This window comes from Labeo rohita, chromosome 23 (genome assembly GCF_022985175.1).
Source record: "Labeo rohita strain BAU-BD-2019 chromosome 23, IGBB_LRoh.1.0, whole genome shotgun sequence".
NCBI lineage: Eukaryota > Metazoa > Chordata > Actinopteri > Cypriniformes > Cyprinidae > Labeo > Labeo rohita.
The window spans coordinates 11,682,648-11,703,229 of record NC_066891.1 but is presented as its reverse complement, the minus strand read 5'-3'; the positions used below and the strand labels follow the sequence as shown (position 1 = coordinate 11,703,229).

Below are 20,582 nucleotides of genomic sequence, written 5' to 3'. Positions count from 1 at the left end.
GATCTCAAAATCATACAGTAATTGATGGAAAGGGTTCAAAAGCACAAAAATGCTAGAAAATTTGTGGGACCTTAATGATTTTTCTGAAGAACAGCGGGCAAGTTAACTGTTCAGGACAAACAAGGGACTCATGAACACCTATCACTAAACAAAAACACAGCTGTGGATCATTCAGGTAACCACACAGTATTAAGAATCAAGGAAATGTAAACTTTTGAACTGGGTCATTTTTATAAATTCAACTATTATTTTCTTTTGTGGACTATATGTAAAATTTATTCAGGTCAGTACTAAATAAACAATAACATGCATTTTGTATGATATTTCGGTAAAATAATTAAAAATTTTAATGATCCTGAAAGACGCAAACTTTTGACCTCAACTGTATCTTGTGGTACTCCCCTGAACGCATGGCAAAGACTGACACAGAAGAGAAGAAATTGTTGAACAAAATTGTTATTTTTGTTTTCTCTGCACACAAAAAGTATTCTGGTAGCTTCATAACATTGGTAGCTGCGTTGCTGTCTATGCAGGGTCAGAAAACTCTCAGATTTCACCAAAAATATTTTAATTTGTGTTGTGAAGATGAAAAAAGATCTTGCGGGTTTGGAACGACATAAGCGTACATAATTAATGACAGAATTTTCATTTTTGGTGAACTATCCCGTTAAATTAATAAAAAATGACAGTAAAAACTTCTACATTATTAAAAAAAATCTATTTCAAATAAATGCTGTTAATCTGATCTCTCATTCATCAAAGAATCCTGAAAAAATGTATCACGGCTTTCACAAACATATTAAGGAGCACAGCTGTTTTTAACGAACACTTATTAAGCAAAAACATATCAAATGAATTTTTTTAAATATATTTTTAACCACATAAATGCACCATATGAGTCAAAAATATATATTTTTTAATCATAACGACCCCAAATATTTGAATGGTAGCTTGGTAATGTTTCTGCAGTGATTATTTAAAACATGCATGAGAGGAGACAGGTAATGTATTCAGTTGATGGAATGATGATTTGAAACTTACACATTGGTTTCAGCTGGCCAATGAGTTCCTCCTTTGTCCATTTGGCCCATTCCTTCTTGTCTGTATTGATGGAGCACAAGATGGGCCCACATGGCTTCCCACAGTCCTCGATAGCTGGAACATTCAGGTAGTGGACCAGCACAATGTCTGGGTTCTGGAGAAAGGACAGGCCCGAGAGACAGAAAGAGAAAAAGGAAAAAGTGGTGTGGTGAGTGGAAAGGTCTGACTGAAGAAGCAGTGGAAACACAGATGGGGCAAAAACACACACATATAAAAAATTGAATAAAAATTGTGTTCATGCATATTTGGGAGCTAGCCAGATTAGTCGAGTGACTGAAATAGAGAATTAACTGAAACACATCATTCGCTGCCTGCTCCTCTCCATCATTTGAAAAATTATTGTTAGAAAACACACAAACGTCTCTTCTGAATAAAACAGCTTAGAGTCTGCTTTCCACAGGCAGTACTAGCGCAACATTAATTGCACAGGCAAATAGCGCTGAGTCTTGTGAATAAGGTGTAATCTATAATAAGCCTAATTTACATAGAAAGGAGGTGTGTTTGTGCTGAAAAGAATGACAATGATTTAATTTAAATACACACGGCGGCGCCTGGTTAAGCCAAGAGCGGTTAGTGAATAAAACTGTTTGCGCACAAAAGTGGCGCAACTGTTTACTGACGGTATGTAGTGCCAGAGTTATTCACAGAGAGGATAAAACCAGGGACAGAACATCCCAAACCGGGATCTTCATGTGAGTTGTGCGAGGCTTACAAAGCACCTGTTTTTTTGTAACCTTGCGGTTGTCAACTCAAAGTAAGGGCTTAGTGTATACATATAAACAAATTCTATCAGTTTGAAGTCAGCAAGTGTTTGCTGGATACATTTTGACAGCTTATGAATAAAAGGGTTGTTTAAAGCATATCTAGCCAGAGTGAATAACATCAATTCTGTTCTGTAATCATAAATAGCGATGATTACAAAGCGCTGTAAAAAGTCACAGAACAAGCGGTCCCCTGTCACCACGGAGATTACACACACACACACACACACTCACAAAATCCTACTCGTTCCAGCACACCGACATTTGAATGTCACGTGAAACACAGATATATAACGCATACACAAACCGAATCCGTATACTGAAACAGTGGAGAAAACTGTCCCTTTCATTAGCATTTTTATTAGTTTTATGAGCGTTACGTGCCGAGTGAATTGGGGGCTGCGGTTCTGCGCTGCCTCCCGGCCTGCAGCATTACACTTCGACGTACATGTGCAAAATCTATGCGTACTGCATGCTCAATGGGGTAATACACACAAAGAAAGACATTCATACAGCCGCTGGCACTTTACTCTACAGAGAGCACCATGGTAACCACACCTGATCATGGCCATGTCCGAAAGCTAATAAATGCTGCCTTAGCAGGCAGTATGCAAAGGTAGGAAGGGAAAAAGACACAATTTTTGTCACAATGTTTATGCAACATTCTGTCTTAACTACAAAGATTTGTTCAGCTGGTCAGAAGATAATATGTTAAGATGAAATGTACAGTATACTATGCTGACTACTGTATGATATCCCACAACTGAGCTATAAATATATTCACAAAAAATAATACAAATCTATCTATCTGTCTATTTGGTTGAGGTCAAAAGTTTGCATCCCCCTTTCAGAATCTGCAAAATGTTAATTATTTTACCAAAATAAGAGGGATCATACAAAATGCATGTTATTGTTTATTTAGTACCGACCTGAATAAGATATTTCATATAAAAGGTGTTTACATATACTCCACAAGAGAAAATAATAGTTGAATTTATAAAAATGACTTTGTTCAAAAGTTTACATCCCCTTCATTCTTAATACTGTGTTGTTACCTGAATGATCTATAGCTGTTTTTTGTTTTTTTATTTAGTAATAGTTGTTTATGAGTCCCTTGTTTGTCCTGAACAGTTAAACTGCCAGCGTTTCTTCAGAAAAATCCTTCAGGTCCCACAAATTCCTTGGTTTTCTAGCATTTTTGTGTATTTGAACCCTTTCCAAATATGACTGTATGATTTTGAGATCCATCTTTTCACACTGAGGAAAACTGAGTGACTCATATGCAATTATTACAGAAGGTTCAAACGCTCACTGATGCTCCAGAAGGAAAAACAATGCACTTAAAGCCAGGGTGTAAACATTCTTTTGAACAGAATGAAAATGTGTACATTTTTCTTATTTTGACTAAATATCATATTTTTTTCATTTAGTACTGCACTTTAGAAGCTACATAAGATACTTACATGTTTCCCAGAATACAAAATAAATTTATAAATATATAGTTAAATTTACCCTGATCTTCAAATTCAAAACGTTTTCACCCCCGGCTCCAAATAACTACTAAAATACTAAATAAACAATAACATGCATTTTGCATGATCCCTCTTATTTTGGTAAAATAATTAACATTTTGCAGATTCTGAAAGGGGGATGTAAACTTTTGACCTCAACTGTATATATATCCCAGTAATTTAGCCCAAAAAGTGAATTCAAAGGCAAAAAAATTAAACAAAAACAGCAACAACAAAATTTAATGGCCTCAAAAATATACTTTATTTTTCTTGTTTCTTTCTGATTTTGGGGTCAATTATGACCTACACATTTCAGTAAAATTTGCCAACATAAGAGAAATCCAGGCTGAACATTTTCAGAGGGATAGATTATGCAGGCCAAGACATCACAGTGCCTAAAACCAGCTTTTCTTAGAAGTTTCCTTCATACTAAATGCTGTCTGTTTAGCTGTTGATGGAAGCTACTTTAGTTTCAGACGCAGCTTTTATCATTGGCATCTCTGAACTCCTCTATTACAGTGCTGTTGAGCAGGTTCAGACTGACATTTCCTCTCTCAGAGATTCTTCTGACTACAACTGAATGGACTGCAAATCACAATTAGAAAGAGCATTGACAATCTCTGCGTGGGACTAACAAGCCTTGAACAGTGACCACAGAGAGAGGGGACAAAATCTGCAGGACGGAAAAGGGCGACAGAACAAATCAAAAGCTAAATTCAGAGCGCTCGAAATCAAACAGGCCTGTAATTCACAGCGAGAACTTTTGATTGAACTCTTCAACCAGCACACTTGATATTCAAAGTGAATGTGTCAAGGTGTTTGAACAGCACCTTTGATGGATTAAAAGGAAAAGATTTGATTTAAAATTTAAATCCATAGGAAATCTGTCTTCATGAGAGGATTTTAAGAGTAAGTTCTAGTGCACTATTCTCTTTCAAGTGGATGGAGGGAGCGTGCTGGACCGCCTCTTGGTTGGGGAGGGCGAGCTGAGGATGCTCAGGCGTGACTCCTGCTGCTGTAGCCGTGAGCTTGTGGAAGCAGACACCAGCACTACATCCCCATATGGCACAAGCAGCTGCGGTGATCACCAGGCCATGCCCTCGATCCTTAACCAGCATGAGAAGGGTAAGTAAAGCCCAGATAAACATAAACACATCCTCATGCAAACATGGGTGAAGCTGTATGGGTCAAAATGTCTGGTTAAGTTTTACCTCAAAATTAAAAAAAAAAAAAGAACTTCTCGTAAAGAATTTTCTTGTGCTCATCAAGGCTGCATTTACTTGATCAAAAATACAGAAAGAAATGTAATATTGTGAAATATTATTACAGTTTAAAATAATAGTTTTTTATTTTAATATATTTTAAAATCTAATTTATTTCTGTGATGCAAAGTTGAATTTTCATCAGCTATTACTCCCATCTTCAGTTTCACATGATCCTTCAGAAATATTCTAATATGCTGATTTATTACTTTTATTATCAATGTTGGAAACCGTTGTGCTACTTGATATTTTTTTAGAGCCTGTGATTATTTTTTCAGGATTATTTGATGAATAAAAAGTTAAAAAGAACAGCATTTATTTAAAATATAAGTCTTTTCTGACAAGTCTTTGCTATCATTTTTTATTAATTTAACACATCCTTGGTGAATGGAAGTATTCATTTCTATAAAAAAATAAAGAATAAAAATTTCCTGACCACAAATTTTTAAATGGTAGTTTATATAGTTATATAAGATTTCTATTTAAAAAATGCTGTTTTTTTTTTTAAACTTTTTATATATAAAAGAATCCTGAAAAAAGTAGCACAGTTATAACAAAATATTAGGCAGCACAACTGTTTTTAACATTGATAATAAATCAGCATATTAGGATGATTTCTGAAGGATCATGTGACACTGAAGACTGAAGTAATGATGCTGAAAATTCAGCTTTACATCACAGGAATAAATTACATTTTAAAATATATTCACATAGAAAACCGTTATTTTACATTAAAATAATATTTCACAATATTACTGTTGTTATGGATTTTTGAGCAAATAAATGCAGCCTTGATGAGCATAAGAAACATTAAAAATCGAACTGATCCCAAACGTTTGAACGGCAGTGTACATATAAGTTATAATACATAATCTTTTACTGTATGTTTAATTGTACATTTAATATATATTATTTTTTTGTGTCAGGACAGGGTGATTATCAATAATGTATTTGTTTTTATTTATTTTTTGGCAGTACAGAAATGATAATTTGAAGGGGAAAATTGTATTTGAAATAAAATAGTTACAAATTAAAAAATCTTTATGGTTCTATAGTAAGCTTGAATTTCTTATGCAAAACATTTTTTTTTAGGATGAATTATGACCCTGACATTTTGTAAAATTCATATAAGCATACAGAGCAAAAAAGACAGCCAATTAAACTAACCACCAACAAAGGTACATAAAAAAATCCCACATACATGCCAACAGAAAGCAATACATCCATGACCATCACACACACACATACATGCACATTCCTCTTTTCCGGTCCCTCCTACGCCGACACATCGTCCCTGTTTTACAATGCACATTTGGCAGACTTACAACCCATCCAAATACAAGTAATCTGTGAAGCTGCGCTTCAGTCGTAAATTCAAGACTGAGCCAGAAGCGTATGACATCTACGGCTCACTCCTTTCCCGCTCTGTCTCTTCAGAGAGCTTTTTTACGCACCCACACAATCACGCTCGCACCCCCTCCAGACCCTCACTCTCTTTCCGACGGCACAACAACACAATGAAAATGTGGAGTGTCTTATAAATCTATCAGGATGCAAACTTAATTTAATTTAATTTCCTACTGGCTGCTCCCTTTTAATAACGCAAGTTTTCGTCCAACAAACTAAAGCAGGAGGAAACTTCAGGCCTGGATACTATTTGGAGGAGAAAATGGGATCTCATTAAGGTATTGATTAGTTGTGCAGCGTAATCTTTAGACCATGTTTGTGGTACACCTCCATGGAGAACCAGGGCTTGCTTCCAGATTTGTTGATGTGGGACGAGGGGGCCGAAGTTTGGATAGAGTTGCAGCGTGTGCAGGGCTCGTGGTATTGCGCAAACGGCATTTTTCATTATTAAAGGCATTCATTAGAGCTCAGCACCTTTACGCTAGACTCATCCCTGGAGTGCAGAGGCGTGTAGATCTTGTACAGCCAGTCCACAGAACCTGTATTTATCCCTTGACTTCACTATTTAAGAGCATTAAATGCTAAATGAAGGTTAAAAAAAACTTCATTAGGAAGCGTTCTGTGCTTGAATTCACAGAAATTGTTTTTTTACTCATCTTTTTCATTGGTAAGCAAGAAAAACAATTAAAGCTTGTTGGGTTTTTTTTGCTTTAAGCCTGCAGAAAGAAAGCAGATCTCAATTCTAAAGGTGTTTCTCTATGTGTTTGTGCGTGTGTGTGTGTGTGCACGTCTGGGGAACACACAGGTACCTGGAAGCACTGTGGTAACCTGGCAACTAGTAGCTGGACGCCCACATGCATGAAGCCAATGTGGTCATGAGTGCTGCCCCATAGCTGGCCCTGAGTGCTATAAATATCCACTAGTAATAGCTTCAGGGTCATTACTGCTGCTCGGGCCTGCCTCCAGCCAGCATCAACTCCAACCTGAAGGGCTGGGAAGAAGGACAGGGTTTCAAATAAGTATCTGCATATTACGGATGATTTATTGCAGCGTGGGGGTGGGACGGCGTGTTCTGGCAGATAAGTGCCTGTGCGTAAGAGATTGTCTTTGAGTTGGACGTTTGAAAGCAGGCCATTTGGGCTTCATATTTAGCTGGCACTAGTTCAGATCTGGACACGTGAGTACATTATGTTTTGATGCAGGATTGCTGCATCCGGTCATGTGAATGAGTCACTCCTGTTATTAAGTACTCATGTTCCCATTAAATGTGTCTAAATATACTACATTAAAATATTACACATTACACTCACATTTTGTGACGTGCACGACATCATCTGCACAAAGTGACATGTTTTTGGTGTGTAAACAATAGCACAAACATGAACAAGTAATTATGTATACATATAGACCGATTCCCACTATTAACTAGTTGCTTATTAACATGCATATGTGAGACTGGACCACAAAACCAGTCATAAGGATCTATTTTTTGAAATTGAGATTTATAAATCTTCTGAATAATCTGAATTAAAAATCTGAATAAATAAGCTTTCAGTTGATGTATGTTTTTTTAGGATGGGACAATATTTGGTTGACTAATCATAAAGTTTTGATATGGTAGGGAATTTACAAAATATCTTCATGGATCATGATCTTTACATAATATCCCAATGATTCTTGGCATAAAAAAGAAAAATGGATCATTTTGACCCATACAATGTATTGTTGGCTATTGCCTACAAATATACCTGTGCTACTTATGACTGGTTTTGTAGTCCAGGGTCCAGGCCACATATGTGACCCTGGACCACAAAACCAGTCTTAAGTCGCTGGGGTATATTTGTAGCAATAGCCAAAAATACATTATAAAAAAATTATAGATTTTTCTTTTATGCCAAAAATCATTAGGAAATTAAGTAAAAATCATGTTCCATGAAGATATTTTGTAAATTTCCTACTGGAAATATATCAGAACTTAATTTTTGATTAGTAATATGCATTGCAAAGAACTTAAATTGGACAACTTTAAAGGCGATTTTCTCAATATTTAGATTTTTTTGCATCCTCAGATTCCACATACTGAAATAGTTGTATCTCGGCCAAATATTGTTCTACGCTAACAAACCATACATCAATGGAAAGCTTATTTATTCAGGTTTTGGATGACATATAAAGCTCAATTTTGAAAAATTTACCCTTATGACTGGTTTTGTGGTCCAGGGTCACATATTACTAATTGGCTGTTTATTAGTACTTATAAAGCACTTATTCTGCATGACCATATTTTAGATCCCTTCCCCATACCTAAACTTGACAAATAACTATTAATGAGCAGCAAATTATTAGTTTGTTATGGCAGAAGTCATAGTTAATAGATAGTTAATATGTTTCAGCACTGTTTTAGTGTCCTGGGACATATTTGTCATGATATTAAGTTATGAGATACTAGAGATTTGTTTTTTAGATTTTTTTAGACATCATATTTGACTTAAGAGATGAATATCAGTTTCTGCCTGACATAACACCCTATTAATCTAAATCTCAATCATTACTGTGAATTTGGTGCTAGAAGTAGCGGTTTGAACAACAACAGACAGGGAGAGCGTTTGGGAAATTATGGCACAACATAACCATCACAAACGCTAAAAACTTCAAGGGATAGTTCACCCCAAAATTCTGTCATTAATTACTCACCCTCATGTTGTTCCAAGCCTGTACGACCTTTGTTTATCTTCGGAACACAAATTAAGATATTTTTGATGAAATCTGAGAGCTTTCTAACCCTGTATAGACAGTAATGCGTTCGGAGACTGACAAGGAAGAGAAGAAATTGTTGAATAAAGAAGTTATTTTTGTTTTCTGTGCATACAAAAAGTATTCTCATTAACATAAAACTAAGGTTGAACCACTGATGTCACTTGGACTGTTTTATCAATGTCCTTACTACCTTTCTGGACTTTGTCAGTTGCGTTGCTGTCTATGCAGGGTCAGAAAGCTTTTGGAATTCATCAAAAATATCTTAAGTTGTGTTCCGAAGATGAATGAAAGTCTTAGGGATTTGGAACGAAATGAGAGTGAGAAAATCATTACAGAATTTTCATTTTTGGGTGAGCTATCTCTTTAAGAGCTGAAAGAGAAAGTCTTGGCAGTGAAACAACAAGAACCTCATCAAGGTTAAATATCTTAATTAAGCTAAAAAGCACACAAACGAGTCCAAGAGAGAAAAGAACCAGTGCTTATGTAGCTCTGAGAGGGAAAAAACGTCAGCGAGAAGTTCAAAGCCGCGGCACAAAAAGACACGGCCAAACGCTGCACTCGGTTGACAGGAAACCCCTAGAGGATTGTGGGAAAAAAGCATGGGAGAGACAGATCCTCTGACTCATTTCTTGTGAGCGTGGTGAGGAACATACCCACTGGGTGTACAAGCAGGCCCATTTCACTAACCCATGTTACATAAATCACAGCACTTCTGATATACTGCAACAAATATTTAACTTTTTTGTCTCCATCTGTCTCACTATTTTTAACTTGATAGAAGGGTTGTGCTCTCAGAGTACCGCTGGGCTCAGTTCTGGAGGAAGATGATGTACTCCAGACATGATGTAGAGGTCAGAGTCACAGCGGAGCATCAAGAATTTTCTCTCTGGAAAAAAAAACCCCAGCAACCTTCAAGAGAATGGAGCGACTACCAGGTTGTAGCTGATTTTAACTGGAGTGAGATGGAATTGGTTGAGAGTGTGAGGATGTGGGTGAAGTTCAGCATTTAGAGTGCATGAAAGCAAAAGAGTCTATGTACAGTATGCTAATGTGAGTGTGTGATACAATGTGGGCACACATAATAACCAATCCAGGTGTCTAAATGTGTTTTAGGTGCTGCTGTAAGTAGAAAGAAAGAAAATCATGCCAATGTTATTTTAGTATCATGCTATTATTACTACTATAAAAAAGACACAGTTTTCACTCAGAAATTGTTTGCAAATGTCACAATTCATTATAAGGAAATAAGTAACATGAAATTTGAACAGACTGAAAAAGTATTGTTTTGGTAAATACTACTACTACTACTACTACTATATATTATTATATATATTACAACTTAAAAAACATTTTAGCAGTGTAGTTTTTTGTTAATATTTTAAATTAGATTTTATTTTTTATTTAAATGTTAGCAATTTTTAGTTTTAGTAATTAAAATAAAAAGTGTATAATATATAATATATATGTGTTTGTGTATATATATATGTGACCCTGGATCACAAAACCAGTCATAAGGGTCAGTTTTTCAAAACTGAGATTTATACATTATACATTATTGTTAGGATAGGACAATATTTGGTCGAGATACAACTATTTGAAAACCTGGAATTTGAGGTACAACAAAAAATCAAAATACTGAGAAAATTGCCTTTAAAGTTGTCCAAATTACATTCTTAACAATGTATTTTACTAATCAAAAATTAAGATTTCATATATTTACAACAGGAATTTTACAAAATATCTTCATGGAACATACTTAATTTACTTAATTTCCTAATGATTTCCTAATGATTTTTGCCATAAAAGAAAAATAATTCAATAATTTTGACCCATACAATGTATTTTTGGCTATTGCTACAAATATACCCTAGCGACTTAAGACTGGTTTTGTGGTCCAGGGTCACATATATATATATATATATATATATATGTATGTATGTATCATATATATATATTTACTTTCTGTTATTTTAATATTTCAATTTAAGTGTTTATATTTCCATCACATCAAACAATTAAAAAAAAAAAAAAAAATTGCATAAATATAATGCATGAATCTTTGACTTGGAAAATCTATTAAAATATGAATTAGTAAAATAATAATATAGTTATTCATATCTGTTTAGTTAATAATAACCATAAGTCATAAGAATGAGAGCAAATTATGTCAGAGTATGCCAGATATATAACCCAAAAATTTCAATTCTGTCATTATTTTATCACCCTCATTGAACAGTGGACCCCATTGACATTTACTGTATGAATACTGCATGATATTTAAAAAAAATATGTTCTATTGTGTTCCACACAAGAAAGAAATGCTTCCCGTTTTGGAATGACATGAGGGTGAGTTAATGACAGAATTTTCATATTTAGGTGAACTGTCCCTTTAAGATCGCGTGTGCCATACAAATGCATGAGTCCACAGTCATAAGTGAAAAAAGTGTGTGTGTGTGTTTATGAGCGAGAGAGGTGATTAAAGCCTTGCCCTGGCGGGTGCCCTGGCTGTGGCATGGTGATGGATGAAGCAGTGTGTCCGTCATTAGGCAGTAGGCTGGCCCCTGGCACCCACACCCAGCTCTTAAATGTATCCATACCTCGCTGTCCCCCAGTGCTGCTGTTCATTTCAAGGTCAATTGACTCAGTGCTGCGCCGGGCACAAAACATCCCCCTTTCTTCATAGTTTTATTTCCCATTACTGACTGGTGTGCTTGTGCGTGTGTGTGTTTGTACACAAGCGCTTGAGTGTGTGGGTGTATATGACACGTCAAAGGCGATGGTGTGCAGCAAATCCCCTACAGCTTGTGTCTAATACAGAGGAAGACCCTTCCATGAACCCTTTAATGTTTATGAGCCTCTATATGCAGAACACTTTAAAGTGCAAGTTGGTAAAAGTCAGTCACTTTGCACTCAGTTATAAAAGCGATGATGTCACATCCTGCCAGTGCCACCTCTTTAGCATGGCCTGTGTTTTCTGTGTCAGTAACATGACACACACCAGTTTCATATATTGAATTGATTTAAAATTACATTTTTGCTACACCTGCCAACAGAAAGTGGATTGAAAATGTTTACCAGACATGAATATTTCTTATGGCAATAAAACTGAGCTGTGTTGTCTTGCATATTTGCAGAAAACAATGGAGATCAGTGTGTTGCTTGCAGCAGCATAAGTCTCAATGTAAAAGGCTATTGAAAACATACACGTCATTTTTACTAAAAGTTTTTTACTAAAATAAACATTTCTTAAACAGTGTAATTTCCAACACATCTCACAATTATGTATTGTGTTTAATAGCATTCTGTCCTGGCAATGGCATTAACTAATTTAACCCTTTAACTGTCACCATCCCTTCTGTGGGACGCCTAAGTTTACTTCACCATATTACAAATAAATCCTAATCTAATCATGACAAACTATACATTGTTGGAAAGGTCTAAGACTCCTAAATAGATATTTTATCATATTTTTGTGTTACAAATTATGTAGGAAATGTAATAGAAAATCTACATCATAACATGAGTTCTGACCTTTGTCACAAATTACTTTCTTTGTTTCCTTTTTCCCTATCACGTTTTAGAAATCATAAGAAATTATATGTCAGTTCAAAACTTAAAATCTCAAAATTCATTCTTTGAAAGGCATTTTAAAATCAGACATCACGGAAAATGTACATTAAAATCATATTACAAAATGTTTTCATTCATAAATTATTAATATTTAAGTCTGGATAGTGCATTTTTATGTCTGTGTTCAAAAATGGGAGTGACAGTTAAAGGGTTAAAAATATTTTTTTGGCATAAAATAGCTGACTCCTTTGTCTTGCTAAGTCTAATTTCAAATAACATTGTATGTATCCTAATAAAATGTTCACATTTTTAATTTTTAGAGTTTGATCAGAAAAAATGCACAATAAAAATATTCTGCTCAGAAATTATAAAATGCTCAAGCCAAAGTGCACTAACCTTACAGAAAACTTTATGTGTGATTTACTTTTGTGTTTTTTTTTTTTTTGGTGTGATGGAAATGATGCCACATCTAAAAGATTAAAAAAAGAAATCATTTTAATCATTTATTTTATTTTATTTTATTTTCCTTTTTTAAGGTATATGGGGAAAAAATAAAATGAATACACAAAGTGTTTATTTAGGGGAAAAATTGTTTGATGTAATGGAAATGATGCCACAGCTAAAGGATTAAAACATAAATGCAGGCTTGGTGAGCAGAAAAAACTTCTTTAAAAAGCATTATAAACCTTACTGTTCAAAAACATTTGACTGGTGGTGCAAGTAAATGTAATCTATACATGAAAAGGCATAAAAATTCATATAGAAGTTTATATGACCTTCATATACAGTAACAAAAATAAAAAAGTTGAAATCTGTTTTAATAAAAAGCATTCCTGAGGACATACAAGTGCAGAAAGTTGAAGAAACTCCATCTAACATGTTTATCTGACCTTCTGTTGGTAAGCAGTAACTCAGTCAACAGCAACATCAATACTAAAAATCATGAACTGTGTTATATTCACACATTGATTAAACACCAGCCCTGGCACCCACCAAACTCTGCCTATGCAGTCTCAGGCTACTGCTGTGAGCTGGATGGTTGATCCAACGCCCACATACAAACACACAAACATACACATTCCATGGGCACTGCCCAGAAAGCTGCACGCACCGCAGGAGGTGCATCTAAATCCCAGTCCCATGGGACGCACAGTAGGAAATAGGTGAGGAATGCAGCCCGGCTATTTGACAACTCCTCACTTTATGCTCGAGCGTGTGAAACGACCTCAGCCGGTACACATCATCCTCTGCTTCTCAAGGACTGTGATGTGCTGTTCTCTCTCGTTAGGTCTCGGTTCGGCCCCTCTCGACAGACATGAGAGAGAAAAGCGCGTGGAGTGGTGTTAGAGAATGTAACTTTTTGAGGAAGAGGACGGAGCCGGAGCAAAGCACGGCAGAGCGCTTCTGCAGGAGCCAGAGGCTGAGGCCTGTGATGTTTAATTCAGCAGCCCATAATGACTCAGATGAAGTCAAGAGCCAGCTTTAAATAACTTAGCTTCCAGGGCCAGAACTACTCAGCTCACAAGAGTGCGTCCGTGGAGCGTGCGGTTATGTGTTTGCCCAGGTGTCAACATGTAGCTCTGCTAAAAAACCCAAAAGATATTCTGTATTCTCCTTTTTTCTTTGGAGTACGTGTTTGGTGCAGATCGAATTGAAGCTTGCACGGAGCACAGAGGACAAAATGTAGGTGTTACTGTAAAAGTACAGATTCCACCTTGGCTGCCACTAGTGTTTCAGTTATTCATCTGGCAGCTGCTTTAACACCAGTGGGCTACCTCTCCATTAGCTCTGCCCTGAGCAGACCGGGAGCAAGCCGTCTGGGAGCCATCAGTCTGCTGTGATGGGCTCAGTGGAGCTTGGTGACTATGGTCCTAATGCCCAAAGTCTCTCACAGGAAGTGCATGTGTCAGTGAAGAACACAGCAAAGTCAGCCAGCCCTTACACTCGCTCTAACCCTGGCGGTTAACCAGATTATGTTGGGTTTTAGAAGTTGGTGCCCCAGCCAGGCTTCTTCAGGCTTTCTGTTAAGATTTGGAGACAGGGTATTTTTGAGGAAAACATTCTAGCATTTTTTTGGGAGCCAACAGGTTGAAGGCCTAAATTGCAGTTTCAATGCAGCTTCAAAAGGCTCTACATGATCTCAGCCAAGGAATAAGGGTCTTATTCAGCGAAATAAAAAAATACAAATGAACATACTTTTAATCACAAAATGCTTCTCTTACACTAGCTCTGCAATGAGTGTCTATGACTTTGTGCATTACGTAATCACGTTGGAAAGGTCACACGTTGTTAGTTTTTATCTGTGTACTTCGGTTCAAAAAGGTAGGGTAGGGCAAAAAACTCTCATTTTCTTCAAATTTTAAAATCGTTGTTTTACCTTCTTTTTGCAAAGGGCGTTTGACTTTGCACATTTGTTTTGTAAACACTGGTCGGTACTTCCAGCTGCATCACAAGTGACCTTTCCTACATGACTACGTAATGCGTCAAGTCGAGCTAGTGCAAAATTAGCATTTGTGGTTAAAAAGTAGTTAAATTTTTTTCTTTTTTTTTTAAATAACCGATCGTTTCGCTAGATAAGACCCTTGTTCCTCACCTGGGATTATCCAGCCTGTTGCATTAGTGCTTGTCTTCTCACCAACAGTATTTTTCTCTTAGTAGTCATATTTCATACCTGTTGAATATACAGTTTTAAATGAATTTTACTTATAAACAACCCTACGAAAATTAACCATGGTTTTACTATAGTAAAAGCGTAGTAACCATGTTTTTTCCCCTGTTTTTACCATTTCTAAAACTACAATTTTACTACAAACAGCCTACCATGGAGTTAATTTGTAGTTACTATGGTTTAATTGCAATTTTTGGTTTTATTTGTAGTAAAATCATGGATAATTTTCATAAGAGCAGTATTGCTTGTACACGTTGGTACTTATTCCAGTGTTTAAAATGGCCAAATGAATCTGTGGTGACTGCCTTAAAGAAATTAAATGATGTTAAATATTTAACTAATTTTAAGCAGTAAAGCATTGACAGTGTGACGGCATTACATACAGTGAAATTATTATGAATGAAAAATGACACAGAATAGTGACTTTAATACAGATAAATAAAGGTTCATTCTGATCTTATTCATTAGATCTCACACACACACCACAGTGTTGCAATCACAAGTTTAGAGCACTGACACCCTGCGGTGAAACAGTCACGTATGATTACCAGCTACCGCTTTCTCAGATCGGTTTATGTTGGATTAAAACTTAAAGTTCTGTTGAGTTCGGAAAATTCTGTACACAGTAATCATCAGAATATCTCTTCTCCTGTCTCTGAAAATATCACTCTGCGAACACTCATTTTAATAGCCGTTTAAATCAACTAGACAATTACAGCACATTTAAAACATAAATAACTAAGCAGTATTATTTCAAACCGGAAGTGCGTCACGACACGTGCAAGTAGTCCATTTGGACCTTCAGCCGACTTTTCCCACTGAAGTCCACTATATGGAGAAAAATCCTGGAATGTTCTCCTCAAAAACTTTAAATTCTTTTAGACTGAGGAAAGAATACATGAACATCTTTGATGACATGGGGATGAGTAAATTATCTGAAAATTTTTATTCTGGAAGTGAACTAATCCTTTAAGCAAATGCCTTACTAAATTTTGTGCTTTAAGCACAAGATTTGTACTTAAAATTAAGAAAAATAATATGGGAAATCGGGAGAAAAATAAACTGTAACATGCATTAATTCAAGGTTTATTCTCTACAAACTTTTCAAAAAGACTCAAGACTCAAAACAACTCTTAACTTTTGTGAAAAAAGTTTTTCATATACATATCTCTTGTTTTTAAAGGTGTTTAGATATTCTTACTGAAAAACAAGAAAACAAAATATATATTTTCTGCAGTGCAAGCTGGGCCAGATTAGAAATTCATGCTTGTCTAAGCTGTTTTTGTTTAAGCAGGGAAGCCTGAGCTTTGATTCTAATGCTAAATGTGCGCCTAAGCCAGAGTCTGAACCTTGTATACCAGAATCATAATGTGCAGATTATGCTGAGGCCATCAGTGATTTATATTTCAGGGAGAAGGCTCTGTATGGCAAACCGTTCCTTGAGAGCTAGGACTCCTGGTTCCCGATTGAATCACAGATAAGCCGATAGGATCAGGGACAGCAGATAAAAGAAGATAGCATCTATAGTCTTAAGATGCTGTGGCACTAGCCTCAGTGTAATCTGGAAATGGCCTAGTGGGTCAATTTCGGGACCAAAAGCAGTTAAAACATTTTTCCACAGCAATGATCATGACATCAGCAACATAAAGTACAAAATCAGAATGCTGCAATATTAAGGTCCAAGAGCACATTGACCACTCCAGCTGGAGGGCCCCAGGGTGAAGATGCTCAGGAGACACCCCCCGGATTCCTACACACATAAACCCTCACCCTCTGGGACACCGAACCAGCCAGTAGTTGCCTAGCGACCAGCAGAATGAGTTAAGACACTTTAAGAAAGACAGAGGTTCTGGACAGAGGGCAGAGCTGAGGGTACTGAAAATGGTATGACGGCAGGTAAAACGAGTGAGGAAGAAGTAGTAAATTGACAAAAATTGCAAGAAAGCACCTTTTCCGTAGCACTAAAATGAGATTCCGAAAGAAATGAGATCAAAACAATTAAATTTCTTACAGGGTCCCTGTGTATGTAAGTGCCTGAGGAAAGTTTTGACCAAATGTATATATTTATCTTTAGTGATGCCAATAATCTTCTAAAATGTATTATACAATAAATTCAAACTACATTTATGAAATTTATGACATACAGACCCATGAATGCTTCAAATACGTAATGGCAGAAAGACTGTTACAGCAAAAACAACCAAACAAAACAATTACAAAGGAAAACCCTACATAAACTGAACATACTGTATTATGAGTGTTGAGTGTAACTAGTTACTGTAATTTAATTACAGTTACTTCTTATGTAAGTGAACTTAATACTTTAACAGACTGTAGAACATTTATATATAATACAATAGTGGATTTAACATAAAAAATTAGTCTAACCTTAAAATGCATACTTTTTTTGTACCCTTCTCACTTTAAATACTATGGTGAGTTAATAAGAATATTGGTAACACTTTAGTGTCTAATTCTCACTAATAACTAGTTGGTTATTAGCATGACTATTACTGGGATATTGGCTGTTTTTATTACTTAAAAAGCACATATTAATGTATGCATTAATGTCTGCAAGACCTTATTCTAAATCCTTAATCCTACCAATTCCTGACCAATTCTTAAACTTAACTGTCAACAAGTACTTTACGAAGTATTAATAAGCAGTCATTATGAGTATATTGAGGCAAAAGTATAGTTAGGTCATAGTTAATAGTTAGTTAATAGTGAGAACTGGACTCACACTACTCTAAAGTGTGACCAGAATAATTTATGTAGTTCTATTTCATTCAAATAAAAGCTGTTCTTTTAAACTTTCTATTCATCAAAAAAAAAAAAAAAAGAGGCAAATGTATCACTTTTAAAAAATATTAAGCAGCACAATGGTTTTTAACATTTATAATAATAAGAAATGTTTCTAGAGCACCAAATCAGCATATTAGAATGATTTCTGAAGGATCATGTGACACTGAAGACTGAAGCAATGGCTGATAAAAAAAAATCAGCTTTACATCACAAGAAAAATGACATATTAAAAGTATATTTAAATGGAAAACAATTATTTTAAATTGCAATAAGTTTTTACAATATGACTTTTAAAAAAAAATCTTACTGACTAAAGGACGTCCATGTTATTCTAAATAAACACTATTTTCATAATCTTCAAACATTAATATAACAGTTTCTCCCAGTGACACCTATTTCTTTTTTGCTGATGTAACCAAACCCTATGTGAGTATAGAAGAAATTATATTGAACAATAATATAACAGTCCACTTATCACAGTCCAACAACATACAGACCTCCACATTATTCTGCATTATTCTGTTTCACATGCAAATGTGTCCCATTATATGCAGTGCAAATTTCTTTTCATGTTGCTTTAAAGAAAAAGCTCTTGCTCCTTACTGGATGACAAATATGCAGTGAAGGTCAGTCACCATAACGCAGAAAATAGTCTCCTCAGTGTGCAAGCATGCTGCACAGCGACCCGAAATCTCCCACTATCAACGGCAGCCAGCTGCCCTCTGAGATCTCCCCTGGTCCAAACTCAGGGCCGTGACAGAAACCGAGCAGCGCAGACCTGCTGCCGCGTAATAGGAAATTAATTGAGATCATCAATATGGTATTAATCATTAAGGCACAGGTGCTGAGATGGCACTTCTGCCTGAGTGAGCCTGTTAGCGATGCACACGTTTAAAAAGTTTGACCTGCTGTTCGGTTAAAGTGTGTGCGAGAGCAAGGGCAGGAGGGAAAGAGAGAGAGGGAATGATAAAGATAGAGAAGAGCGAGTTTGTCCTGTGCTTATTAAGTCTGTTGACCAACATGCGGGGAAGGTGTCACAGGCAAAACGCATCACCGTGAACGTCGATGCCATTCTGGTGAGCAAACACAAAATCCATCGGCTGCGTCCCTCCCTCGGCGAGGCGGGGTGTGGACAAACGTCACTCAGCGCTAATCAGGCAAACACAGCATAAATTGCAGCGACTACATTAAGCGGTTAGGCACGGCACGTCTCCAAACAGTTGAGGGTGTCTAACTGAGCGGACATTCCACTACATAAATTAAACATGGCGCGGCTAGATAGAGCTCACACTCTGATGATGTACGGCAGCTGGGATCGATGCAGAGACAGGAGCGGCTCGCCGAGCGGTAGAGAGGAGACACGTGGCGCGACTGAACGCGGCCCCGGCGTGGGGTCCGGCACCACGCTTAAGTACGCCGAATATCAAACAAGCAGCGGGACAGACGGAGGAGTCTTGACGAGCTCACTCACATGGGTGTAAGGGTTGAGCTTATGAAAAGTTTATGAGTTCTGCTCAAAACAGATTGATTCGGGGTTAAAGCAAATACCAAGCCAGAAAAGCCCTGAAGCTGAGAGAGGGGATTGGGTAAAGACAAAAGCAAAGAGAGAGAGAAGAGAGAGAGAGCAAGGGAGAGTCAGAAACACAGAGAGAGAGGAAAGTGTGACAGAGGTAAAGTCTGAATTTATATATATATATATGTATATATATATATATGGCCAGGTGAAAAAATGGTTACTTAAAAATGAAAATTCTGTTATTAATTACTCTTCTCTTTTTCTATACAGTGACAATGAAAGGGTAGTGCATATGACTTGTGCACTATATTCCAAAAAAAGTACTATCAAGATGATTTATAGACCTTTTGTGCTTTAAGGGCCAGCTTGCGCCAGCACAAACCCTCTTTTGGTGCTAAAAACTACTGTCAGGATTTATAAAAGACATGCAATACAAAAATTAGCAAACAAATGCAATGGACATTTGTAGGAGTTTTCCTTTTAAATGCAAAATTTGTTGGAGAAGAATATTTAAATGAATCACATAAGATGATTTACTAAGGTTTATAGGAGTTAATTTAACTTTTTTTTTTTTACCTTTTTTTTAACATTTATTTAACGCCCCCACAAACTGTCTTAACCAATTTTGTACTAGTGCTGTTAGAATATTTCCTGCACATAAATATCGTTGGCTCTGCTTTTTTGCAACACTGATTTGCGCTACTCTTTGTAGATTGCCTGGCCCTATGTATTCTGATGGTTTGTGTGAAAAACAGACCAAAAATTAAGTGATTGTAAAAATGTGCAACATTCAATATGCCATTTTTAACTATATTTGATGTTTAAATTGATCATTTTCATATTTAAACTACTTGTACAAATCCACACATCTCTACACACACCTATTCTTAGCACAGATATACTGCAATCTTTCAAGATTCTGTTTATTTAGCTGTTCACTGACTCAATGAACATATCACTGAATCCATGAATTGGATCAGTAAATAAATCATTATTTTTGAACTGGTTCTTTTCAGTGAGCCAGTTGATCTGAATTCGTTCATGAATCAGACTGTGTCGTTTATGATTTTAACTCACTGATTTGATTCTGCCAAGTCAAGATTATCAGTGAATAATGACTTAAATTTTCATCTATTCCTGTTCTCCCACAATGCTATCATATTACTGCATATTAGGGATGTGCATCTCCATAACTGAGTCTGATGCGATTCACATCTCGATTCA

General features: G+C 36.2%; 1 protein-coding gene across 1 annotated transcript in view; it reads right to left on the bottom strand.

The window, feature by feature from the left end:
* Positions 1–20,582, bottom strand: part of camta1a (calmodulin binding transcription activator 1a) — a 409,862-nt gene that overhangs the window by 48,022 nt on the left and 341,258 nt on the right. Inside the window, 1 exon segment of the mRNA XM_051096020.1 lies at positions 1,042–1,195. Coding sequence (XP_050951977.1) covers positions 1,042–1,195 — 154 coding nt within the window.